General features: G+C 44.5%; 1 protein-coding gene and 1 non-coding gene across 2 annotated transcripts in view; both read right to left on the reverse strand.

Moving 5' to 3' along the window:
* Positions 1 to 4328: 4328 nt before the first annotated feature.
* LOC113877709 (E3 ubiquitin-protein ligase RNF213-like) overlaps positions 4329 to 27168 on the reverse strand; it is a 129071-nt gene continuing 106231 nt past the window's right edge. Inside the window, exons 47-66 of the mRNA XM_027518100.1 lie at positions 26975 to 27165; positions 26061 to 26183; positions 25143 to 25253; positions 23962 to 24201; positions 23553 to 23634; positions 22693 to 22727; positions 20786 to 20880; positions 17805 to 17964; positions 16172 to 16340; positions 14168 to 14259; positions 13302 to 13553; positions 11713 to 11845; positions 11283 to 11366; positions 10574 to 10754; positions 9949 to 10150; positions 8831 to 8908; positions 7754 to 7948; positions 7244 to 7333; positions 6972 to 7150; positions 4329 to 5357 (exon numbers count right to left, since the gene is read on the reverse strand). Of these exons, the coding sequence (XP_027373901.1) occupies positions 5204 to 5357; positions 6972 to 7150; positions 7244 to 7333; positions 7754 to 7948; positions 8831 to 8908; positions 9949 to 10150; positions 10574 to 10754; positions 11283 to 11366; positions 11713 to 11845; positions 13302 to 13553; positions 14168 to 14259; positions 16172 to 16340; positions 17805 to 17964; positions 20786 to 20880; positions 22693 to 22727; positions 23553 to 23634; positions 23962 to 24201; positions 25143 to 25253; positions 26061 to 26183; positions 26975 to 27165 (2846 nt within the window). The 3' untranslated portion in view covers positions 4329 to 5203. The remainder of the gene's footprint in view (positions 5358 to 6971; positions 7151 to 7243; positions 7334 to 7753; positions 7949 to 8830; positions 8909 to 9948; positions 10151 to 10573; positions 10755 to 11282; positions 11367 to 11712; positions 11846 to 13301; positions 13554 to 14167; positions 14260 to 16171; positions 16341 to 17804; positions 17965 to 20785; positions 20881 to 22692; positions 22728 to 23552; positions 23635 to 23961; positions 24202 to 25142; positions 25254 to 26060; positions 26184 to 26974; positions 27166 to 27168) is intronic.
* On the reverse strand, positions 24690 to 24761 carry TRNAG-CCC. Its single transcript has one exon. It is a non-coding gene; the product is annotated as a tRNA-Gly (tRNA).

Genomic DNA, 27168 nt, shown 5'->3' on the forward strand with positions numbered 1-27168 from the left:
CCTGATGGTAGAACTGCAGTTGTGTTAAGTACTGGCCTGAAAATAATATGGGAGCCTGCTTAAACTGGTAGTAAGAGGAGACCTGATGGGTGAGTATGAGAGCGTTTCAGGCAAAGAAACAGCACATGTAAAGGACTGAGGCAGGAAAGAGGTCGGTTTATTTGATGTACTGAAAGGCGGCCAGCTAGGCTGAGGTGTAGCAATTTAACCAGTGGTCCATGTTCTACCAGGGGAATTCGGAGAAGCATCTAGTAAGTAGTCTGAATATAGACCTTAAGAGGAAAATATGGGAGACCAGAACTGGAGTCTGAGTTTTGGGAAAGGCTTCATATGGCATTGACCACTGGTGGGTCTGGAGATGTAAGTTTTCAGCTGGGAGAGGGGATGAGGACTGTTTCCTGAGCACTCACAGCAGACCAGGCACTGTGTTGTGATTTACCCACACCCTCTTATTTCTCACCACAGCACTGTATTTTACAGATGGGGAAATTGAGGGGTAAAGAGGTCAGTGGCTTTCCCAAAGTCAGAGAGACGGGAGGCCAGACTTTACTCTGGGGTCTACCTGGGCTATACTCTTGTCATGTTACAGAGCAGACAGGATGCAGAGGGCTTTCGATCCAGTAATCCGGAGCCATTCACTGGCCTGTGGAGACGGAGACAGTTTTTGGGTGCTGAGGAGAGAGCAGTGGTCTGGATGGAGGTTCTGATGTGCTTCAGGGTACAGGCGTGGTGATGAGGAGGGAATGCTGGGGAAAGTGGGACACCCCACGTGGGTCTCAGTATAAAAGAAGGGGAGCAGGGTTAAAGGCAGGCCTTTAGAGGATATGCAGTCACAGGGGTGGTGTCCATGTGCTCCCACTGGGTGCTTTCCTCTCCAGTTTCTCTCTGCTGTTGCCCCAGATGGCTTCCTGAAATAATCCAAGCTCCTCAGAAGGAAGAACAGCCCTGCTGTCCTCAGAATACACTTCAGTCTGATGAGGTGTGAATCTTGTCAGCATTTACTTTCTTGGGTGAAGACATATTCCTGGTGTTTTTCCAGTTGGAAATGGGATTCATAATGTTTGAGCATGGGATTAATTAGTGATCAGAGAGCTTAGAAAAGACAGAAAGCTATATAGATGCTAATAATGGCATGGATGGATTGTTATTCAACTCAAGGCCTCAGGGGCTCTTCTCTTATCTCCACCTCTAGTGTGTCTTCAGGCCCAGCTGATACACCAACCTTATACTTGGCACCAATGCATTAAGTCAGATGTAGCAGTGCCCTTGGTCTTCCCTGGTTGCTCAGCAGCAAAGAATCTGCCTGCCAATGCTGAAGACACAGTTTCAGTCCCTGGATTGGGAAGATCCCTTGGAGAAGGAAATGGCAACCCACTCCAGTATTCTTGCCTGGGAAATCCCATGGACAGAGGAGCCTGGTGGGCTACAGTCCATGGGGCCACAAAGAATCAGACACAACTTAGTCATTAAAGAACCGTAACAGAAGCAAGCAGTGCTCTTGTGCAGAGCTGGACATGGGTAGCTTTACCTACTTAACCCTACCCTTTCTTCACAGTGATTGCTTCTGTGTTGCCATTGCCTGAAGCTAGGAGTAACTGATTGGGACAGAAATGGTATGGACCTAACAGAAGAAGAAGATATTAAGAAGAGGTGGCAAGAATACACAGAAGAACTGTACAAAAAAGATCTTCACGACCAAGATAATCACGATGGTGTGATCACTGACCTAGAGCCAGACATCCTGGAGTGTGAAGTCAAGTGGGCCTTAGAAAGCATCACTACAAACAAAGCTAGTGGAGGTGATGGAATTCCAGTTGAGCTATTTCAAATCCTGAAAGATGATGCTGTGAAAGTGCTGCACTCAATATGCCAGCCAATTTGGAAAACTCAGCAGTGGCCACAGAACTGGAAAAGGTCAGTTTTCATTCCAATCCCAAAGAAAGGCAATGCCAAAGAATGTTCAAACTACCACATGATTGCACTTATCTCACACGCTAGTAAAGTAATGCTCAAAATTCTCCAAGCCAGGCTTCAGCAATATGTGAACCGTGAACTTCCAGATATTCAAGCTGGTTTTAGAAAAGGCAGAGGAACCAGAGATCAAATTGCCAACATCCACTGGATCATGGAAAAAGCAAGAGAAAGAGAGTTCCAGCTTCAGCAATTTGGGGACAGATTAAAAGTCCTAGAACTCTGGAAAAAAAAAAAAAAAAGAAATACATCTACTTCTGCTTTATTGACTATGCCAAAGCCTTTGACTGTGTGGATCAAAATAAACTGTGGAAAATTCTGAAAGAGATGGGAATACCAGACCACCTGACCTGCCTCTTGAGAAACCTATATGCAGGTCAGGAAGCAACAGTTAGAACTGGACATGGAAAACAGACTGGTTCCAAATAGGAAAGGGAGTACGTCAAGGCGATACATTGTCACCCTGCTTATTTAACTTATATGCAGAGTACATCATGAGAAACGCAGGGCTGGAAGAAGCACAAGCTGGAATCAAGATTGCCGGGAGAAATATCAATAACCTCAGATATGCAGATGACACCACCCTTATGGCAGAAAGTGAAGAGGAACTCAAAAGCCTCTTGATGAAAGTGAAAGAGGAGAGTGAAAAAGTTGGCTTAAAGCTCAACATTCAGATAGCTAAGATCATGGCATCTGGTCCCATCACTTCATGGCAAATACATGGGGAGACAGTGGAAACAGTGACATACTTTATTTTTCTGGGCTCCAAAATCACTGCAGATGGTGACTGCAGCCATGATTTTAAAAGACGCTTACTCCTTGGAAGGAAAGTTATGACCAACCTAGATAGCATATTAAAAAGCAGAGACATTACTTTGCCAACAAAGGTCCATCTAGTCAAGGCTATGGTTTTTCCAGTGGTCACGTATGGATGCGAGAGTTGGACTGTGAAGAAAGCTGAGTGTGGAAGAATTGATGCTTTTGAACTGTGGTGTTGGAGAAGACTCTTGAGAGTCCCTTGGACTGCAAGGAGATCCAACCAGTCCATTCTAAAAGAGATCAGTCCTGGGTGTTCTTTGGAAGGACTGATGCTAAAGCCGAAACTCCAGTACTTTGGCCACCTCATGTGAAGAGTTGACTCATTGGAAAAGACTCTGATGCTGGGAGGGATTGGGGGCAGGAGGAGAAGGGGACGACAGAGAATGAGATGGCTAGATGGCATCACTGACTCGATGGATGTGAGTTTGAGTGAACTCCGGGAGTTGGTGATGGACAGGGAGGCCTGGCATGCTGCGATTCATGGGGTCACAAAGAGTCGGACATGACTGAGCGACTGAGCTGAACTGAACTGAGGAGTAACTGATTAGCGCATGACTATCTCCATTAACACATGATGAAATCCTATAGCCAATGATGAAAGATAAATAATATACACACAAAGTAAGGTCTTAGAAAGAAGGGAGACAGTGATCAGTTGTGAAGATTTTCAGGTTAAGTCACCATCACTGTAGTGACTGTTTCTTCTTGGGCTGAAAGCAGAAGGAACTGTGCAGCACGAAAAGTCCAGATGAATGAACATGAATGGAAACAAGAATGAGTAGGCTGGAAGGGAAGGTCAAGCAGAGTCAGTGGGAACTACAGAGTAAGGGAAGGTGGGTGGACTTGATAGATCTAGGGCAGCAGGGGGCACATCTCCTTGTGAATCAGCACCTCCTCTTACTATGGTTCCAGACCATGGGTTCTCTCCTGGAGGAACTCCTTTTTAGAAGAGAAATACAGTTTTCCCCTAAATCAGTGTTTTTCCACTCCTGGAAGAGTGCCTTTGCATAGAATTATTATATAAACATAGGTTACTATATGCAAGTGGATGTGGTATCAGATCCTAGGTCCCCGTGCTTCCCTTCCTCAACCACAGTGAAGAGAAACCAAAATAATGAAATTGGAGCACAGATTGTTCTGCAGCTCCCTCCAGTGGCGCTTAAGGGCCTACATTGTCCTTGGCAAGCATTTTCTATTTTTGTAGCTCTCACCATTCTGTGGGCCCAATTTCAAGTTGATCGAGTCATCATCTTATTCAGAATGTGTATGAAAGACATTTGCCTCTGACTTGTAAACAACTGTTGTCTCAGGGCTAACAGGTGCCGAGCTACCCAGGAACAGGTATTAGTCCAGAGAGGTCAGAGGCACCAAGTGGATTTTGAAAACACGACACAACACTTACAGTGAGAATAGCAGCACAAGCTTGGGGTGTGTTGACTATTCTCTTTTTCCTTTATCAGAAACTTGCCTGGTTGTATATTCTGAGTCTGTTTCTGTGCCTTGACTGAGACCCAAAGAAAGGACCAGGTAGTCATACACTTGGGAAAATCAAGACCATGCTAAGAGCTTTATTGTTTATTTATCAGAATCCTATAGAAGCAAAAACTTTCCCCAGAAATGCCAGAACGATGCGTTTGATCTAAATTCACACTGATCAACTTTCACTTAGAATTTACTAGAATACTAGAACTGGCAGGAAATCTGGCCTTCAATCCAGCCCTTTCATTTTGTAGATGAGGAAACTAAGACACCAACAGTGTCCTTGACTCTTGGCCCAGCGCTCCTCACAATGAAAGCTTGGGGCTCTGACCCTTGAAATTTGGCAGTGAATCATTTCTGGGCATGGGTGAGAGCTGGCTAGTTCGGCCTCAAGGCACTCGCAGAATGGCCTGACTTGTATTTGTATCTTCCTGGAGACCTAGAAATATTTGTACAATTCTCTGAATTTAAAGGAATGGAAGAAGGAAGAAAACCAGATTCTCTTTTGTGACTGCAGAATAAACTAGAAAAGAAGGCCCTTTTCCGTCCCTCTCAGCATGCAGTAGTCTGAGGAAGCAGGGCCTGGTGTGCTGGGTACGCGCGTGGTAAGAGACTAGGACACCTGGGGCACAGGTTTGTATGTGTGAAGCTGAGAAGCTATTTTTGGTCTCTCCTGGTCTGTCCTAGAGGATGGTGCTTTATTCTAGTTCCATGTAATCTTCAGTTCTCACCTCCCAATTCCGAATATGAGGAGCTAAGTTTCTGAATATACACATGTTCCTGAAACAGCTTGGTTCTCAAGATGCTGTCAGCCAGCACAGCACATCTTGGTCTCAAATTTAGTGCTGTGCCCACAGCTTTCCTTCTAAGCACCCACCCATGAGGAGGGAAGAGCCTTCTCTGCCCAAGTCTCCTGTAGAGACAGGAAATCATTCTATCTCATTTGTCGATTCCGTTTCAGTTCAGCAGCCATTTTCCACACAGCGACACAATTGGAAAGCAGTATCTCTTCTGGGAACTGAGATTCCATTTCAGGAGGAATTTCACTGTCTGTAGTCTCCATGTAACTCACGAGTGTATCTCTCAGGCTGAAAAACCAAGGAACAATAGACAGCATTAAATAGTCACGTGACATAAGGAGACCATCAATGGTCAGTTTTTTGGTCATCACAGGACTAAAGTGCTTATTAAGGCCAGTAGTATTGAGAGTTAGCTTAAAGACAACTAACTGCTGAGTTACTGACCTGGCACTAGAATCTTGGGGTCAAGGTTCTAGTACATCCCTGCTGCCCCCTCCCTGGAGTGCACATACTCTACAGGAAGGAGCTCCCCTTGATAAGGGCCCAGCCAGATGGTTCTAAGCACTCTAGTAATACGTCTGCTATATAAAAAACAAAGCCTCACCATTCAAATAAAGCTGTATTCCAGTTCATGATTTGTATTAACAAAGATCATAAATTCTCTAAGAAGTGATCATCTTTCCCTACACTAAAAAGTCCAGTAAAGATTTCTTGAATGAGATCAAAGAAGACAAATGTTAATAGGCATATGCCACAGAACATAATGGAGGAAAACAGCAATTATGAAGCCCTATGTCGGTGAGGAAAACTGGAATTTGATTATCTATTTAGAAAAACAGTAAAGTGCAATTTCTACTTCAGACCACACACTTTTGTGAATTGGTTAACAAAACAAATGTAATATATAAAACTATAAAAGAACAAGGAAAAAACATGGGAGAATATTTTATAACCTTGGTAGAAGACCCTTCAGTTCAGTTCAGTCACTCAGTCGAGTCTGACTCTTTGCGACCCCATGAATCGCAGCACACCAGGCCTCCCTGTCTATCACCAACTCCTGGAGTCCACCCAAACCCAGGTCCATCAAGTCGGTGATGCCATCCAACCACTTCATCCTCGGTCGTCCCCTTCTCCTCCTGCCCTCAATCTTTCCCAGCATCAGGGTCTTTTCAAATGAGTCAGCTCTTAGCATCAGGTGGCCAAAGTATTGGAGTTTCAGCTTCAACATCAGTCCTACCAAAGAACACCCAGGACTGATCTCCTTTAGGACGGACTGGTTGGATCTCCTTGCAATCCAAGGAACTCTCAAGAGTCTTCTCCAACACCACAGTTCAAAAGCGATAAGACCCTTAGAGGTATATTTTCCTAGAGTCTCTGTAGGAAAATTCTCTCAGATTTGGCTTCATAAAATTAAAGACTGAGCTACAGCACTTGTAACATAACAGGTAAAATATTAAGAAAAAGACAAATAACCCAAAAGAAAAAACAGCCAAAGTATATCAAGAGGCAATTCGGAGGAAGATATACAAATGGCTGATAAATATGTTTAGCTTCACCAGTAAATAAGAAAGTACTAGGAAAAATGAAATACCAATTTTGGCTCATTAGATGGGTAGAAGTATAAAAGATGGATAATATCCAGTGTGGGCATTCTTATACATTATACATTAATGTAGTTCTTTCTATCAAATTTAAAATGCACATCTCTCTGACATAGTACTTCTACTTGTCGTATTGAGAATATATGACTCTTGCAATTGGTAATGGTAAATCATCAGGAAACCAAGTTCTGCATGAAGATTTTCATGTTTGTGGAAGATGTTGGAAGACGTGGAAGAATGTTGTGTGCACCTTCCTAAGCAAAGTGTGTGTGCTTGTGCTTGTGTGCCTACAAGTCCGTACCTCCACTCAGGGTTGAAATTCTCTGTGGCCTTGGGGTTTTTTAGCTTCAGGATCATCATGTCGTGAAGATCCAGGAGGAAAGCCTCCAGGCCAATATGATTCAGGAAGGTGTTGAGCAGCTTAGCATTTTCAGGGTTGAGATCAGCTTTGTACCTTGAATCAATTTCCCCAAATGGCTCCTGTAATGAAAGAAGAATAAGTGACACATGAAAGCCTGGGAAGGGAACACGCAGCTCCCTGGGTCCAGGAGGACAGGAAGAGGCCAGACTCACTTTTTCCTGTCGAAGCATCAGTTCGGACTTGTGGGCAGAGAGGATACGCCAGAGCGCAATGATGTGTTTTAACTGGCATCTATTGAAGGCCTGCAAGAGAGCAGAACTCCTGATTGGAGGCCCTGTTTTCATTCGGCCCTGCACCAGTTCCACGTCCCTCACTGTGGAGGCCACCTCTGTTTCGTGTTCCCTGCTTCATCTCCAAGATGTCTCTGAAAGCCCTCTCCCACTCGTAGCATCTCAGGGTCCGCCAGTGGCACGCAGTCTGCACGCACACCTCGGCAGACTTGTGGTTCTGAGATCCGTACACTCCAAGTACGTCTCTGTGTCTCCTGTCAACGTGTTCTGTTTACACTGTAGACTGGCTGGGTGAGGGGGTATTCTCGCCTCACCTCCTTTTCAGGGGCTGCATATATTGGTACCCCTGGGGGGTGTATCCCAGTAGGAAGTGGGGAAACGATAGAGGGACAATGATGATTTCCTTTGGAAGAGTCCAGACACGAGACCCACCTTTGAAACCAGTGAGGTCGGATCGCCCATCTTCAGCATGTCTTGGATATACACATTTAAGTGCATGTCTGGATCCCCACCAGCTGCGCTCAGAAATCCCAACGTGACTTCTGTGGCAGACAGAGCTTCACAGGCGTCACTGTAGGACTGCAGTTGTCCTCTGATGGCAGTGATGGCCGCGTTGGGGAGGGGACTCTAGGAAGTCAAAAGCAGGATGGGTCCACAGTTGGGGCATGCTGTGCACCGCTACCCTGCAAGAGTCTTATCTTCTTCACTGCCAAGGCCACGGAATGGGACAGGCTCTCTGAAAACAGCAGTAGTCTGCACTTGGTGCTTCTTAAGTGAAGCAATATTCAGGTATATTACAGAAAGAGAGATGAACTCGTTGAATGTTCAAATCAACTTTGTGAGGATATGAATATGGACACACATACACATCACACAGATATACAGCCCCCACAAACACACACAACATGCATAAATCAGAAAAGCAGGAATAAGTAAGTCTCTGGACCTTTTGCCTCAGCATACACAGTCACGACATCATCTCTAAAATCTACAAGAACAAGACTTCAATCTGTTTATACTCAATGAGAAAAACTTCGGCTGGGACTTCCCTGGTGGTCCAGTGGTTAAGATTCCGCCTTGCAATTCAGGGATGCGGGTTCTATCCCTGGTCCGGGAGCTAAGATGCCACATGCCACGGAGCAACCAAGCCCACGTGCTGCAGCAACTGCCCCCATGCATTCAGGATCTCGTGTGCCACAACTAGTGAGTCTGTGCCTTGCAATGAAAGTTCTCTTATGATGCAAAAAGGTCCCTCATGGGGCAACTAACCCAACACAGCCAAAATAAATAACTACTTTTTAAAAGGATTTATGACAAAAATAGAACTTCTACTGATTTGCTATCCTATTTGCCCTCTGGAAAAAAAAAATCGCTGAACTTGGAACAGAGGGAGGCCCTGAAACTCTTTGGTGCTCACAGCAAATGCCTCGAGTAAAGGCAGAAGAGTCCTAATGTGGATGGAAACATTCTGGTAAGACGGAGGCACAGGCAAATAAGGTTGATCATCACCTGTGGCATTTTGTTCTTGATGTCCATGAAGAGATGCTCATAGTTCCAGTCCCGTCTGTATACCAGAGTGGGTAATCCCTAAAGGGGAAAGAAAAAGACTGGAAATGGAATCCACTGTGGAGGTTTCCATCAGATGACAATATATGCCTGAGCCGAGACTCAGTGGTAGTCCCAGGAATTTCAGTGCATCACCCGGCAAAGCTGGCAGCTCCTTGTTGCCTCATGATGTGTGTGTTTAACCTGGAAGCTATGGAAACAGGGACACAGTGAGGAGCCCAGCCTGCCCGCCATGGCCAAGCAGACACTGTCACATAGTATTCTGTGGCCCTCGAGCCACCAGTGCAGGCAGGTCGTGAGGACATGGTGCTGACACACTGAGCACAGACCGTGAGCGAGGGGCACTCAGCTGACAGAGCAGAATGAATTAGGCTTGAGCTCGAACAGTTCGCCGCCTAACTGCAGGCAGGGAAGAAGCATAAACAGAACGAAGTACCACACCTTTGACTGGACCTGGAAGCAACAAGCACAGTGCAGGCTGCATTCGGGGAAGGGAGAGTGATCCAGCCTGTGCGGTCATGGGATTCAATGCGGGGAAGTGGATGGAGAGATGCATTTCTGGATGTTAGAAATGTGGCCTAAAGAGCCTGAAGACAGGGACTGGTTGGGAGCTACTGCAGCAGTGGAGCTTAAGGACAGATGCTTTGAACTAGAGCAGCGGGCTGGTTGGTGAAACGGAGGCGCCTGATGGTAGAGATGACAGACTGTGTTTGCAGACTAAAGGAAAAGGGGAAAAACAATGAGGTTCAGTGTGGGTGGCTTGTGGTGCCATTAACTACGGCAGAGAAATCTGGACTAAGTTCACTGAGACCTGCAGTCACCCTTGGGGTACTGAGGTGTGGATTGGATGTACAGACAACTCTGCAGAGCTGTTGACCCTGAATGCAGGTGTGGTCACAGATACTGGGAGTGTGGACGAAGGGTCCAGAGGATCCCTCCTCATTCTGAAATCGCTGTGATCAAAGCCACACTTGAGGCAACTTTTGCAAAACAGACACACAGACCACAGACATGTGGACCATGGACACGTGGGCCACATCAATACAGCAGGTCAGCCTTGCCTTGAGGGTCAGCCTAGGCTTGCCCTGAAGGAAGCGGCTGATGATCTGGCGCTGGATCTTCTCCAGGTCAAACTCCTGCAGGGTCTCCCCGCCCTGCTCCACTTGGTACTGGCAGTTGGAGAGAATCAGTGGAATCAGGTCCCGCTCCACTTCGTAGCTAATGACGTGCAGGTCGGCAATCTCAGAGGCATCGACGGAGTAGCTGGGGATAGAGAGACAGAGCTCAGGGTCCCAGTGAGGTGCACGTGGCCTGTCCATGCAGAGCCAGCTCCTGTCTGACATTGCCACAGGCTGTGCAGGTGCTGCTGCTGCTGCTGCTAAGTCGCTTCAGTCGTGTCTGACTCTGCGCGACCCCATAGACGGCAGCCCACCAGGCTCCCCCGTCCCTGGGATTCTCCAGGCAAGAACACTGGAGTGGGTTGCCATTTCCTTCTCCAATGTGCAGGTGAAGGGACACGCAAATCGGTGACACTTGTGAGTGTAGCTGAAGGGGTTTCTGTTTAAGAAAGACCTGAAGCCTGGCTTGCTGTCTCTAGGTCTGGTGACCCTATTTTCCTGTTTGTTCCCCCCAGAAACGACTTCCTGTGCTGAAAGAGCGTCCCCTGCTGTCGGCCTGCATGCTTACCTGTTGTCTTCTTTGGAGAACTTCTCTACCGCATAGACAATTTCATTGTGCAAGTTAATCAAGTAGCTGACTAAGGCAGTGGAACAAAGGCCCCGGCCCTGGCGGCGAGGCAGGATGACTTCCAAGTCAGTGTCCAGATCCAGGTCAGAGCTGCAGTAGTCTTTAGGCAGCTTGATCTCACCTTTAAACGACAGAGGGGCAGTCACCTCCCTGCTGTTTCTTTCATAGCCTCAGGACTGGGAGCCTACCACGGTGGGAAGGCGAGCAACGCAGAAGCCCCCTCAACAGAACAGAGCTGGGAACCAAGGGTGCTTCTGTCTGCCACGTCTCTTTTATGTGCTGACAAGTTTGAAATATTCTCAGCTCCTTTTTGATTTTATATACTTTACTTTGATTTTATAAAATTTATTTTGAATTTATAGGACTTTAGAGGACTGAGGGGTTGTTCTTTCTGATATGTTATTCACTCATCAGACACCCCCACAAGAGTTCAGCATTAGAGGCACACAGCATGGTGCTGTGCACACACAGAAAAGGCAGAGTTCAGCTCAGCTCAGTTCAGCCTCTCAGTCGTGTCTGACTCTTTGCGACCCCATGGACGCCAGGCTTCCCTGTCCATCACCAACTCCTGAAGCTTGCTAGACTGGAGAGAATAGGCCTTCAGAGAGGTGCTCCTGTAATGTTTAGTATTAAAGGGGATTTGACTTACCATTGGTCTCCAGCGATCGCCTCAGCTTGTTCCATGTTGACAGAAAGATAGTGATTCTACTGAGGGCTAACTTCTTCAGCCCATCTAGCAAACAAAACACTTTTTAAGAACTGCAAGATAACACCTACTCCTATCTAGGTCAAACCAACAGAATTACTTGATCTTTGACCCCCACCTTCATATCATCACCAACACACTCTAAATGCTGTTTAAACTAAAGCTGAGTTTAAGGAACCAGAAAGAGAGAGGGAGATTCTGGACTGCTACAGCAAAAGCCTCTAATGTGTCCCAGGCATTCACAGCACCCACTGCTTCATGCTACAAGCTTAGGATACAGAACACACATTAGCCCTGAACTGGAGCCCCTGAGTTGGACCAATTCTTTGTACCACAGGGGTAGTCCTGATGCCCTGTGAGAGCAGAGCCTTACCTGAATGGTGACTGCTAATGAAACTTCGGATGGATTTGTACTCAACTTCTGAAACATTCTGGAATCGTTTCACTAGATTCCTTTGCAGCTCCAAAACCTCAGGCAAGAATTTTACCAGTCTCAGTTCTGCTTCCTAGAGAAGGGAAGAACACCGGGAACACTTTTTAACATATCTACATAATGATACTGGGAAACAGACTTTGTGGCTGGCTCAGGCCATGTATTTGTAGTTTAATACAGTCAATGTGGAGAAGGCAATGGCACCCCACTCCAGTACTCTTGCCTGGAAAATCCTATGGACGGAGGAGCCTGGTAGGCTGTAGTCCATGGGGTCACTAAGAATTGGGAACGACTGAGCGACTTCACTTTCACTTTTCACTTTCATGCATTGGAGAAGGAAATGGCAACCCACTCCAGTATTCTTGCCTGGAGAATCCCAAGGACAGAGGAGCCTAGTGGGCTGCCATCTATGGGGTCACAGATTCGGACACAACTGAAGCGACTTAGCAGCAGCAGCAGCAGCAGCATGGTCAATGTGCCATTTTAGATGATAACACATCATAATACTTGCAAATGGGTTAATAGGCCAAATCATTCTCTCAGCAAGTACCTAGCGACTGCTTACAATGTGTTGGCCAGTGTTCTACCCTCTAAGGGTCAAGAAGCAAACTTGTGCGGCTGACACATCAAATGTGTTGGCCAGACGCTGATGAAAGAAAACAGCCTCTTGGGCCCATGAGATGGGCTGGGTGTGGAGAGGCACTCCTGAGAACAAGAAGATGAAGCATATAGGCAATGATGCTTAGTGATGATCCAGTGTCATTCTGAAGACCTAAGACCTATGCTTCTTCAGTTTAATGGACCTGAGCACACCAGTGACAGATCAGAGTGTTATCATGATGGCCTTCCCACTGGGAATCCATTTTCTTTAACTGACCCACCAAAATTTCTGCATCATCTTACTTCTTGCTAGACTGCAAATACTGGTGCATGGAGGGAAATGATTAGAAAATCTGTTGTAGAAAATAAGAGTTCAAATGGATTAAAGTTAGGACAGTGTATAATTCTGGCTCTAAAAGGTATGATGCACATGTTACTGTGTTACTACTCTGTTTCCTCCAATCCTATCACCACCCTCCCTCTGAATGGTTCAGGAACAGGGAAAATTTTTTGTTTGATTTTGGCTATGCATTCTCAACTAAAGTTTTTTCATTCAACAGACACTCATTTGGAGACTAACTGCTCCAGGCACTGGGGAATGAAGATGAACAGACAAAGGAAAGATTTTATTCTGTTTTTTCTTAGTGATTGGGAGAAACCCTCCTGGCCCTCAAGAACTTTACAGATTCCTGCTAATTCCAATTCGTGTATATATTTCACCTGTGACTTTATGTTTCAAATGACTCATATAGATGGATATGTTTGGAGATTTCTGCTCTATCCCTGAGTCTTCTGCCACAGACACTTTATTCAAAACTCAAAGTAGTTTAATGGCTGTCTCATTTTCAGGGCTGATCAGACTAAATGAGAGCAGGGCCTTCACATCTCCAGGGGACATGTAAGTGGCGGTCACAGCGAAGCAGCCTCACCTTCTGCAGGAACTTCCAGAGGATGGGCACTGATTCTTTGCCGTTCTTTTGCTCCACGATGTGCTGGAGGTACTCAATGGTGATCCTTTTCCTGCAGCTCCACATCTTAGAGCAGTGAACCATGCTATTCTTGGGCAGGTGGGGCAGGAAGGTCGCTGGGTCACCATACACGATTTTGGCCACAGGGTTGGAGCTGATGCGCTCATCTTGGCTGATCTGAGCGTTCACTGCCAGGAGGGTTTTATCTAGATACTAGGTGAGGAAAGCGACATGGGATCTGGAAGTGAGATGCTACTTCAGATGGACTGGATACCTAGTGTAACCTTACCAGTGGGCTGATTTGGGAGGCTGCCCTCCTTGTTTTAGCCCGTAATCAAATAGTCACATTTCCTATCTTTATCATAATTTATATGTTCCTTATTTGCAGGTTTTTGTCTCTCCAAACAGAATGAGTCTCAGACACCTATATTTTATTACTATTATTTTGAATACTTGCTGATTTATATTTCCCGATGGGCTTAGTTACTCTCAGTAACATTCTTATCTGACAGGGTTTATTTCTCTGCCTCTTGCTCACACGTTCTGCTATAAAAAGTAGTGGAGAGAAAAGGACTGCCGGCATTCTGGATTCCCAGTAATTCCCCAATTTGACATACCGGCCCACCTCGGGAGGGGACAGGATGGGGGAGAGGGCAACAGGAGGGTGGGGTGACCAAATAGAGAACACCTAAATCTGTGACTTAGCCTAGGGTTTCTGTCTCTAAGGGACACTTGCAGAAGAGACAACAGACCGAGGGCTCAGCAGAGGCCACAGAAACACCTTCCTGCACTTTCCCAAAGTAGCCCCATAGCTACTCGTCACTTACCTCTAGTTCATGCAGAATAATAGTCTCAACTAGCTTTTCCCACCTGTTCCTCTCTTCTCTGGTTGACAATTCTGCATCAAAATCTGAAGAGCCTACAAAGAAAAATGTGTGTGTTACCCTAGAAACAAAAACCACAGCAGTCTGCCTAAATGCTAAAGAAATGTTCAATTGAAATAATGCTCCTTTTGGGAGCAGGGGCACATATTTTTTCCAAAAGTAACCTGAACATTTAAAAATGTTTCCTGATGCTAACACCAAACTTATGATCTTTGAGAAGATACTTCAAACTCTAAAATCTCTAAGCACATAATTATCATCTTAAAGCTATTCTGAACAAAATTACTGAAAGGACCAATACTGGAAATCAGAAGCCCAGGGTCAAAATAACGGTAACCAGGGTCTCAACTGCTGCCACCTGGGCTTGGAGACGGAGGCAGGACCCTGTGGGTGTCCATGTGATGCAGAGTGCTGTAGAAACTGTCAGTGTGCTTCTAGAATTTGGTCACTTTGTCACTATGAATTTGGCTGAACTTACCTGGTGTGAAATCACACCAGAATGAAAGACTTAAAATCTGATTTTGCTAAATGGGTAAATCTGTGCTAATGTTGGTTTATAGCAAAAAAAAAAAAAAAAAGCCCCTGAAGTGGATTTTCTTGCCATATGGCAGAAGTTTCAATCGTTGTTGTTATTTTAAATAATATTTTCATTAGAGTGGTAATTTTAAAAGAGTTTTGCAAATAAACAAAAAGAAAACAAAACTGATCTTAATTCCAGCACTCAGATAACCCTCTTATTAATTTGTCTTACAGACCTTTTCTTTCTGGGTGGATTTTAAATTTTAAACTAGAAAAATTAGCTCAGTGATCATAATAGTTGTTAGCCTGTTTTCTAATGGAACAAATTGTGGACATGACACGTATTAAATCAAGCTGAAATGGGTCAGGACGCTATGGTAAATGGGCCCACTCTTGTCCTCTGCCTGCCTTGTCTGTGGAGAAACTTTAGCCAGAGAATAAGTTTAATCAGAGAAATGATAAAATACAGAAACAGAGGAAAACAGTCATCGGAGGCCAAATAATAATAATGTAGTCATTAAGCATAATCAAGGACCTTTAGTTCCTTCTTAAGGGTTATAGATAATATTCTGAGACATATTCTATGAGCTCTCTTATAGATACTGAAACCCCAGTTGGAGAAATTAACCACATGATGACCATACTGAGCCATGACATAAGCTGCCACAATTCTGAGAGTTGGCTTCAAAGAAATGGAAACAAATCTAGCCTGCAACTGAAGATTAACTGTACAAGACAATCATGATGATGATAGTCAGACCATCAACGACCAATTTCAAGAGTACTGTCACAGCTGACTGTCCTGCTTCTGTATGTAGTCCCCTCCTTTCACTTATAAAAGCTTTTGCCTACTAGTTGTCAGAGAAGGGAGTCGGCCTTTGGTAAGACATCTACCAGCCATCCTCTTCCTTACCCCTGCCTGCTGCCCACTGCTGGCATGCTAAATAAAGAAAACTTTTCTTTTCACCAAGTTGGCCTCTTTACGGCTTTTGGGTGGTGAGCTGCCAGACCCCACTTTTGGCAACAAGCCCACTACAGCATTTTTTAAGGAAAAGCAAATGCTGTCCTCCCCCCACCCCCACCAAAAAAATGGGAGAGATGTACAATTGAAAGAAGCCAAGTTCCAAGCGCTTATCAAACATTAGTCTCTTTGATGTTTCTTTAACACACATCACCTCTTTTGGATACCCTGTGTTCCCCATGCAGTGGCTGAACTACATCCAAGGCTGACTTTTGAAGCTAAAGCCTCCCAAATACACTCACACCAGCAGGGGGGTCAATGGAAAGGCCAGGCAGGTCCTCCCCTCCCCGACTCTCTGGAAAGTGCACGTCTTCCTGCTTCCCCCTCATCTCCTTCTGGGGTCGAGGAGTGCCCTGCTTCCTCTCCTGGCTGTGCCCCACACCCTGGCCTCATGCCCAGCTCCTCACTGTGGCTCTGCTCTTGGAGAAGGCGGCACAGGACGAGGTGCACCACACTGGCGGTCTCGTCCGCGCTCCTCCCCAGTGTGTTCATTAGCTGCTCCAGGTCTCTCTGGATGTGCTGCTGTAGAAACCTTTTTGGATCCGACACTGGAGGTTTGATGATGTTCATCAAGTCCTGTGGGGGCAAGGGGACAAAATGTCAAGCAAGGTCTTGTTTGTGGAGGGGATGGCAAGTTTAGGAGAGGTCAGGAGGGGTGAAGAGCCAGTTTCGAGCCAGAGGACAGTCTCTAGGAGGGATGTCAGCGAGATTCAAACAGCACAGGCGACAGAAAGCTGAGGAGCAGAAATGACTACAGTCTGAAAATGACTGCCTTCTATATTGTCAATGTGAAATACAGAATTTTAAAAGCCTAAACTTTTTGCTCTCATAGTTAATTAACTGAGAGAAAACTCAGCATGCTCTTTCTTTCTTCCCCAGAGTCACAGAAAAGACACAGGTAAAATCATTGTTATTTTAGCCTCTCTAATCCCAGGTGTGGACCAGAGACACAGAGTTCATTAAAAGCTGTCTTTACATAATCTGACAAGTATTTCCCCTTACCACCATAGGCCACAGTGGGAAAATTAGGATATGTGAATTTTACATTGTGTTGTGCATTAGGTAACGCCCCTTATTTGAAATCCACAGAAAGTGGCTAGAACTTTCTATTTCATATTTTTCAACTATTTAAATGATTTACTAAACATTTTAAATGAATAAAAGTTAAAAGTCAAAGTACAAATTACAAGAGTGACAATTAAAAATTCAGATTAAAATGGTTTAAATAATGATAAATTTTTATTTAAATTTTGATCGCAATTGAACATTTTAAAGTGTTTTTATATAAAACTTTTAATTCTAAATTCAATATCCATCCAAAATCTAAGTAAAGAATTGGTATCATATATGGTTAATTGAGTTCATCTTTATATCACCCTGTTAGTTATCTTTTACAATGGTATCCTTCTTTTTTAAACTTCAAATGAGTTACATTTAGAATAAGCTTTACTCCTTCCATGGAAAAAAAAGGATTGGTATCAGGTTTCAACATATTCCATCTGGACCTACATACACAGATAAATGTAGGTTAATGAGATTTGTTTTATATTGTAAAACACTCCTTATGTGTTACTATTGCCAGTACCATGCTAATTCATGAGAACCTCTTGAACCACAGATTGGAACTTCAAAGAGGTATAAGAAAATAGTTCCTTGTTTCTACTGGAAAAGGATACTTAGTTATCAGAGAAGCAATACATTCACACTCTCTGAAAGGAAAGAGTGGACAGATTCATTGATCTGTCTTTCCCCTTATCCAAGTACTTCTGCGCTCAGATGTTCCACACTTCCTAAGTAGTTTCTGCTTCTGATGTCAGTAAGGGCACAACAGAAACCTCTCAGCATGCAGACATAGGAAGTAGTCTTGTGTTTCAAGGGGCAAAATCAGAGAACTCGAGTGGAACAGGGTTAGTCACAATAAAACCAGCAGTACCCTTCAGAGCCTTCCCAGGAACTGGGTAGGGCTTTTTAGACAAAAGGATTCACTATAAAAAAACTACCATAGAAACTAGTACATGATTGGGCAGTACAATGCTCTACCTGGGGACTCTGGGTGGCTCCCAGAAGCATAGCCAGATGAGTGAGTAGCCGGATGAGAAGGAAGACCACTGGGGACATCTGTCGGTCAGATACCACGGGCGCACCTCTGGGTGGTGGGTTTCCCAGCACGTGGCCAGTTTGAGTTCTGTCTGTGGTGTCACTGGAAAGGACGAGAGAAGACAGGGTGAAGGCTGAAGAAGATAATTTCTTCTGGCTCTGGGGGCGCATTTCAGAGTCTCAGGACTGAGAGACCAGGTTCACGGTCTTGAAGAAAATGATGCTGAAAGTTACTGATTGTAATAAGCCTAGACCACTTTCCCGAGTCTTTTTCTTTATAGACAGCCCCTTCTGGCTGACCAAAAGCCCACAACAGTATAAAGTGGCTGTTTGTGAGACTAGTGGGGGGGAAGAGGGGCAATATAATAGTAGGGGGTTTGAGGTACAAACTATTATGTATAAAATAAGCTACAAGGATATATTGTACAACACAGGCAATATAGCCAATATTTTATAACTATAAATGGAATATAGCCTTTAAAATCGTGAATTACAATACTGCACACTTGTAACTTATATAGTATTGTACATCAACTTAGTATAAAAATAAAATAAGCCTTTCTGATAAGCAGCCCTGAGATGACCTCTAAAAATGGTTCAGCATTCACTTGACCCAGAAAACCCCACACAATCACGCAAATAAAGATTCACTTTAAAAACATACCGCCCCGGCCATTGAGGGGATGCATATCCGAAAAGCCACCAAGTATCTGGAGGATGTCACTTTACAGGAGCAGTGTGTGCCACTCCACTGTTACAGTGGTGGAGCTGGTCGGTGTGCAAAGGACAAACACTGAGGCTGAAGGCAGGTTTGGCAGCCGAAAAACAGTGCTGAATTTTTACTGCACACGCTCAAAAATGCAGAAGGTGATGCCGAACTGAAGGACTTAGATGTAGGTTATCTTGCCTATCGAGCACAGCCAGTTGAACAAAACCCCACAGTGCGGCACAGGACTTACAGAGCTCAGGGTTGGATTAACCCCTCCATGAGCTCTCCCTGCCACACTGAGATGATCCTTTCTGAAAAAGAACAGACTGTTCCTAAACCAGAAGAGGAGGTTGCACAGAAGAAAAAGATATCCCAGAAGAAACTGAAGGAACAAAAACTTAAGGTACCGGAATAAATGCTGCAAAAAATAAATGCAAATAAATAATAATAATGAAATAAAATCATTATTAAAACAAAACTGGCTGTTTGTGCTACTCCTGGGGCCATATGTCAGGATGGTGGTCTGGACCTGCTTCTTGCCCTGAATCAGTGGGGGAGCAGCAGGCAGGCAAAGGACAGAGTCTGGAGTAGCTGACATTAACATGGAAGTACATACACACTGGTCTCCTTTTCCCACATTAAAAACTAGGATCCAATCTCTGCAAAGGATTTGGCATCACACCCAGATGGGAGGTGCAGTGTGATGGCTGTGTTCAGCTGAAATGATACTGGAGATTCTAGGACATTCTAATAGTTTATGGAGATAACAGGTTAGAATATTTTAAACTGTAACAGCACCAAAATAGCTAGACTATAAGATCAATGTAGAGAGGTCACACCTCCTATTAAGGGAGCATTTACAACCATACTTGTCTAATGAGCAAGTGTGGGATTATGAGATCCAGGTTTTAGCTGGATTCTGAAGTATTTGATAAGATTGACTAGGTCCCTCTATTTTTCTCAAAAAAAAAAAAAAGAGTAAGCTAAGAGTTTGTAAATGACAGACTTAAACTTCCCCTGAATCTGGTCACCCTGTTTATGTCAAGCAATTTCTACAGGGGTTGTAACCAAGGTTCAACTGGAAGATATTTGAATTAAAAAGTATTAATATTAGCCAGTCAGAATGGCTGCAATCCAAAAGTCTACAAGCAATAAATGCTGGAGAGGGTGTGGAGAAAAGGGAACCCTCTTACACTGTTGGTGGGAATGCAAACTAGTACAGCCACTATGGAGAACAGTGTGGAGATTCCTTAAAAAACTGGAAATAAAACTACCTTATGATCCAGCAATCCCACTGCTGGGCATACACACTGAGGAAACCAGAAGGGAAAGAGACATGTGTACCCCAATGTTCATCGCAGCACTGTTTATAATAGCCAGGACATGGAAGCAACCTAGATGTCCATCAGCAGATGAATGGATAAGAAAGGGGTGGTACATATACACAATGGAGTATTACTCAGCCATTAAAAAGAATACATTTGAATCAGTTCTAATGAGGTGGATGAAACTGGAGCCTATTATACAGAGTGAAGTAAGCCAGAAAGAAAAACACCAATAAAGTATACTAACGCATATATATGGAATTTAGAAAGATGGTAACAATAACCCTGTGTACGAGACAGCAAAAGAGACACTGATGTACAGAACAGTCTTTTGGACTCTGTGGGAGAGGGAGAGGGTGGGATGATTTGGGAGAATGGCATTGAAGCATGTATAATATCATGTATGAAACGAGTCGCCAGTCCAGGTTCGATGCACGATACTGGATGCTTGGGGCTGGTGCACTGGGACGACCCAGAGGGATGGTATGGGGAGGGAGGAGGGAGGAGGGTTCAGGATGGGGAACACATGTATACCTGTGGCAGATTCATTTCGATATTTGGCAAAACTAACACAATGCTGTAAAGTTTAAAAATAAAATAAAATTTTTAAAAAATAAAATAAAATGTATTACCCATAAAAAAAAGTATTAATATTAATAAGTATTAAGGTATGGTCTATTTTTGCATTAAAAGCCCAGTTAGCCAGTGACAGATCAAATGCCTCACTACTGAATGACCACAGAGACCTTGGCGTTGATATCCAACATGACCCAGATCCAAATGTGCTATTGTAATTGATAATATATTTAGTATTGATTTATCAGCTGGAATATAAACAGCCACAAAGCACATGGTTCGATTATTTAGAAATGAAATAGAAAATTGCATACTCGATAACACGAAATCCCTCCTCCGGTTTGTGATTAATCCCTCCAATTGGAGCACGACAGTCAATACAAAAACTCTGTTCCATCGGCTTGCCACACTAGGAGAAACACAAATGTGACCCCAGATCAGTTTGGACAAATCCCAGAGTGAGCCCATACTTAGCACAGAAGGTAGTGGATGCCAATAGGATTGCTTCCTTCAGTGTATGTGTATGTCAGGTGGGGTTGCAGGAGCCCTGGGAGACAGGGCAGGCACTCCGTGCCAACTGTGGTGTGTGTGTGTGTGTGTGTGTGTGTGTGTGTTAGTCGCTCAGTCGTGTCCATCTCTTTGCGACCCCATGGACTATACCCACCAGGCTCCTCTGTCCAGGGGACTCTCCAGGCAAGAACACTAGAGTGGGTTGCCATTTCCTTCTTCAGCCAACTATGTTGTATGTGGGAAAATTTAGACTTTTTTAAGAGTAGAGGCTATTAAGTTTTATTCCCAGACACTTTATAGACAAATATAGAAAACTCAATCTTTTATTTTCACATTCATCACTGTTTTCCATTCATTCTCCTATGAGTTTAGTGCTTCATTATCTAACACCAGGAATACTACAGTAGCTTCCAAACTGATTTCCTTAAATGGCATTCCTTAATGCCATTTAGACTTTTTTATTTTTAAACAATGTCACCATATGATTTACTACTTCCAAAGGTTCATTTTTCAAAATCAGATTGTGTGCTACTATAAATACACTAATAGTTTGTAACAAATCAAACCAGTCTCAGATTTCTGGACCACAGAATTTCAGAACTGGGAGCAGTCTTAGGAAGAATCTATTTTAATCCCATTACATGGATAATGAAGTGAGAAGCTCGGAAATATAAGGTGCGAAGCATGTATCCAGTTTATCCTCCATGCTGCTTATTTACTGTATTAAATAACATTTGTCTGTTTCAATTCAATAGCCTGTTCTGAGCATGTATAGATGACACTATGAATGGCCCTGGCTAGATGCTTTGGGACTCAGACATGAACAATACACGCATCTTCCCCTCACAGGCTTACAAGCCACGCATCTCCTTTTCCTACCCCTCGCTGTCTAGACTGTCTCCTTGCTGGGCTAGTAATCTAGCCTGCAGTCTAGTCAACACCTTGTCATCACAAAGACCTGTGTCGCTGACTCTGTACTGTAGTGGCCAGGAAGGACTGCCAGCATGGTTCCAGCCCTGCAGTTTGGTCTTTCAGGGGACCTTGAGCAACATCTGGAGGCAGTTTTATTTGTCACACTGTGTGAGACAAGATACTACTGCCGTCCGGTGAGTTGAGGCCAGGAATGCTTGTAAACCTGCAAGAATGCCCAGGCCAGCCCCACAATAAGGCCTTATGTCCACAGGGCTGAGGTCAAGAAACCCAGGCTGGAAAACCTTCATACCGTTTGGAGGTTTAGTCAGAATACCTAGTGAAAGTGAGAGTCACTCAGTCGTGTCTGACTCTTTGCAACCCCATGGACTGCAGTCCATGGAATTCTCCAGGCCAGAATACTGGAGTGGGTAGCCCTTCCCTTCTCCAGAGGATCTTCCCAACCCAGGGATCAAACCCAGGTCTCCTGCACTGCAGGCAGGTTCTTTACCAGCTGAGCTGCAAGGGAAGCCCAAAAATACTGGAGAGGGTAGCCTATTCCTTCTCCAGCGGAGCTTCTCGACCCTGGAATTGAAGCGGGGTCTCCTGCATTGCAGGTGGATTCTTTACCAACTGAGCTATGAGGGAAGCCCCATAGAACAGCTGTCAAAATGAGTCTGTGTTCTCTCCAAAGGTCCAGTCTCCAAATATCCTCCTCCCTCATGGGCCCCCTCCTTAGACCTGGAGGAGGAACACACATTTTGAAGCCCCCACAAACCCTATCCCAAATACCAAGACTCACCTCTCCTACAGAGCACACGTGACCATTTGGACATGCTGTTGAAAGAACAGGACACAATGTTGGCTGGTGAGGCTTTGCCTAATGACCCACCATTAAAAGGCAAACCTAACTCCCTGCTTTCTGGTCTAACCAAATAATGACGTGGACTTGATGACCCAAGCATGTTACCAGAAATCTTAAACTCTGCTAGTTTACTAATAGATACTTGATACATACCAGGAGCTCAACTTGTAGCATTGAAAAATAGTGTCTGCGTTTAATTTCACAAAGCAAAGAGAAACTAGATTATAGGCTCATAGAAGGGGTTCTTTTTGGAGGCAAAATGGATAGTATTTTATACCCTCCTATTTATTCTCTTTGATTTTTTTTCTTTTTGCTGTGAGCAGGTTTTATAACAACTTTTAAAACTACTTTTAAAAGATTATTTACTCAGGACAATGGCAAAATTTACATCAGGTCATGGGTTATATTATTTCCTCCCTCAGTTCTATATTTCTAAAATAACTATCTTTGGGTCAAAACCTTGGTTGTTTTGTGAGCTGGCCCTAGACTGAGTTTCTGATGTGGTTCCCAGTGCCCCCTTCTCCCCCAAAGGGTGTATTCCAGGAAACAGAAGTGCATCCGGAAGGACCCTTTCCCTGTGACTAAGAAAAAGAATGATCTGGTTCATCCACAGTCAGCAGGTACCAATTCCCGCAAACTGTTCATGTTTTGCAAAGGCACCCATGGCAGGAGGAGGCAGGCACCCTGGACCCTTCAGGCACAAACCCATGTACCCCCATTCTATACCGATGTTTTCTGTAGTTTTAGGTTGCTATTCAAAGCTCAGGAGTGGGATTCCGCCACAGGCCAGCACTTACTGTACCACGTGACTTCTTCCAGACCCTTCCAATTCCTAGCTTGAGCCAGCAAGTCTTCAGGCATCGTTGGAAGAAAGGCATTCTGAAAAGTCAAAAAAGCAGAGCTGGCTTTAGCTTAGTGAACACATCGACTGGCTGTCGCTGCTCAGCAAGAGGCCTTGAGTAAGAATGTGACCTTGATTTTCTTTCTTCTCGACCCCAAAAGCTCTCTATGAAGAACACAGAACAGCTCTCTATGAAATGACAAAGGGCAAGGCAAGGCTTTCGCCATCATGTGGACTAAAGCATCAAGTGAGAAAGAGGAAGACGGCGAACCTACAAGATAAACAGGTTCAACAGTTTCTGAGGTACCGGCTGGGTCTCTAAAGTTTTCCCTGTGAATGCAGAAGAAATCATATCCCAGTCTTACCACCATGAGGTGTGGGAAGAAGGCCAAATTCTTCAGGGGTCCTAAGACTTGGCTTTGTCCACAGAGAAGGACAGTTGCAGCATGAACAGCCATTTCTATTACTGTCCCTTCCAGGTTGCTGACCCCAGGACCTGTCCTCAGCAGGGGTAGTTCGTTATTCACAAGGGATATTGCAAAAGCGCTGATATCAGGAGACAAGGTGTTGCTTTTCTCAATGAATTTCTTCATAGCCTCACATTGCTGACAGGAAAAAAAATACATCAAATAAAAATATTATATGAATAGCAGGAGAAAAACCAAAGGTTTTCTCTTATGTTAGTCATGCTTTTTGATACCAAAAACTTATCAAATATCTGCTTAAGAGGAATCCTCTGGTGTCCAGTGCTAGGACTACCATTTTCACCGCCGAGGAGCTGAGGTTCAATCCCTAGTTGGGGAACTGAGACCTCTCAAGACACAGGGCGCAGCCATAAATAAATAAACAAATGAAGTTGCATTAAAAAATTTTAAATCAAGGTTAGAATGGCTAAATGATTACTGCCTGAGGGGGAATTATCCAGAGAAATCTCCTCCATGAACACAGAAACCACATGTGCAAGCACTAGTTTTGATAATTCTGTTTTGGAAAACATTATTGTATGTTCTTTTTAAAGACAACTTTATTTTTATTTATTTATTTTAAATTTATTTGGCTTCAATGGGTTTTAGTCATGGCATGTGGGATCTAGTTCCCTGACCAGGGATTGAACCCAGGCCCCTGTATTGGGAGTGCAGAGTCTTAGCCACTGGACCACCAGGGAAGTCCATAAATTATTTTTTTAACTGTAATATTAATTGTTACTCTAAAAGCTTTGGGTGAAACGGAAAATAGTTCCTCTTCATCAGAAGGCTGAAAACCTCCATCCAAGACTTCTAAAAATTATGGGCATAATTGGTGTACATGACTTTCTTTTAAAATAAACAAATATTTATTTATTTATTTGGTTGCATCCAGTCTTAATTGTGATATGTGGGATCTATTTCCCTGACCAGAGATCAAACCTGGACCCCCTGCATCGGGAGCGCAGAATCTTAGCCATTGGACCACCAGGGCAGTCCCAGTGTTTGTGAATTTTACCTCTTTTCAAAAAGTCTCTTCAAATCATGAGACTATGAACACAGCCCTGGAGGCTGATACTCACCTGTGGCTTAGGATGGAGGTCTGCATTCTGGGATCTGTACAAAGTGGTGACCTCTCTAAAAAGTGCTAACAGTAGGTAGACAGCCTTCTGAGTTGTGGAGCTCCTACAGGCCTGAAAAAGCAAGGACATCAAGTGAGACTTTACAAAGTTATACAGATATAGCTCAGGGCCAGAATCTCATGTGATCTGTATGTGAATAAAGAATGAGATCAGTACTAAAGCCTTGGAGACGGTGAGGGAGCCTTTTCCAATACCGTAGGCACCTGGAACCCTGTACCTCAGGACCATCTTCTGGGAAACAACCGTTCATAAATATTCTCACATTAAACACAATGCATATTTATCAAATAGCTTACAACAGAAGTAACAGAGATCATCATCTGTTCTCTTTCTGACTACTTCACTGGTCCTAGGAACTTTTCCTGAGCGGTTCTTTTCCTGGCAAAGTGCCAGGATATTTATTTCTTCTTTTCCTGGCAAAGTGCCAGGGTAAACAAGGACTCAGAAAGGAAATAAGACCAGAATAATTTAAAGATTAGGTTCTAAAAACCCCCTGTCTATTAAAATAAATACCTGCTTATGTCTCTATGGAAATTATGTAGCTACACAGATAGAGGTTTTGCTTCCCGTGCCATCACATCTAAGAGCAGAGGAATCCTGAAGCAGCTTTTCAGCAGGGTCTCAAAGAAAGTCATGGACATAAATGAATCAGATAGGAGCTGCCGGTAGCCTCTTGCAAACCCACCAACCCAAATCAACCTCTGCTGTTTCCTTTTTTGCCAGGCAAGCTCACGAGGCCATGGACATAGGACTTCCAGTGTAGCATGTCACCCTCTGGGCCTCTCTAGACACTAACAAGACAAGACTTGGGCTGTGAGGGCCCACTGTGTACACAGAGCAGCTGCCAGCTTGGCCTACCTCCAGAGCAGTCTCAATGGCCAGGGGCTTGGATTCCAGAATGGCTTTGCCCACTGCATCTCGGACAGCCTTGTAGTCCTTCCCATGCACCAGATACGGATCCATCTGGCCTGGATGATCCCTCTGCAACCCCAAGAACACAGGGGTTAACCACAGTGGGTACAGTAGGGGAAATATTGAGCAAAGAACCTTCTTGATAGGTAAAGGAACCAGGCAATCACTGAAGGTTTAGGGCAGTTGAACCAGGTTTCTGGGTAGCATGGCAGCTCATTGCTGTTTGGGAGGCACCTCCTCCTCACTGGATGAAGAGTGGGCGGAAATCTAGGGGAGGTGATACTGTAGCTGCTTTCCCTCTGCACTCAGAGCAGAGCACCAAAGGACTTAAGCTTCAGTTGGGAGGGGAAAAAAAAAAGCCAGGATTTTTAATGCCATTTTTGTAACCCCAGGACAGTAAAATTCATTTCTGAACACTAGGAGAGGACTACTGAGCAGTCCTGAAGCCAAAATGACTGCAACTCTGTCATCTAAGTCCTTTCTTGTGTTGCCTGCCAGGGATAAAAATGATTTATTTTTCAGGATGAATGACTTTTAATCTGCTAAAGGCCTAAGCCACAGAAGCATTCTTTTGCTTTTCTTGTTTTGAACTCAATCAGAAGTGATGCTTACATATGCTCTTCAGGAAGATGACAAACCAGAAACACACACACACACACACCTATCTCCTAGGCAGATAATCACAAGCTGGGTCAATTGAAACCCAGAGACAGAGGACCAGACCAGACCAGATGCAAGCATTTTCTGGGATGGATGTGGGAGAAGGTCAGGGAGGAATGGAGAAGCAGCAGCCCTCTTCCAGGGGTGGATGGGACAGGGGAGCTGAGACAGCACTGGGGCTGCCGGACTGCCCTTCTCACCTGCTGTGCGATGACTTCCTTAGGAAACACCCAGTGGGCCGGATGGCCCTCTTTGGAGAGGCTCTGCACAAACTCCATCCCCTGCTGGCTGGTGAGCTTCCTGACCAGGTACACTCGGTACCAGTCATTCTGGACCCGGGCACAGAAGCGCTCCACATGCTGCAGGTAGCGATGCTTCTCCTCTGCCACCTCTG

This window comes from Bos indicus x Bos taurus, chromosome 19, assembly GCF_003369695.1.
Source record: "Bos indicus x Bos taurus breed Angus x Brahman F1 hybrid chromosome 19, Bos_hybrid_MaternalHap_v2.0, whole genome shotgun sequence".
Classification (NCBI taxonomy): Eukaryota; Metazoa; Chordata; class Mammalia; order Artiodactyla; family Bovidae; genus Bos; species Bos indicus x Bos taurus.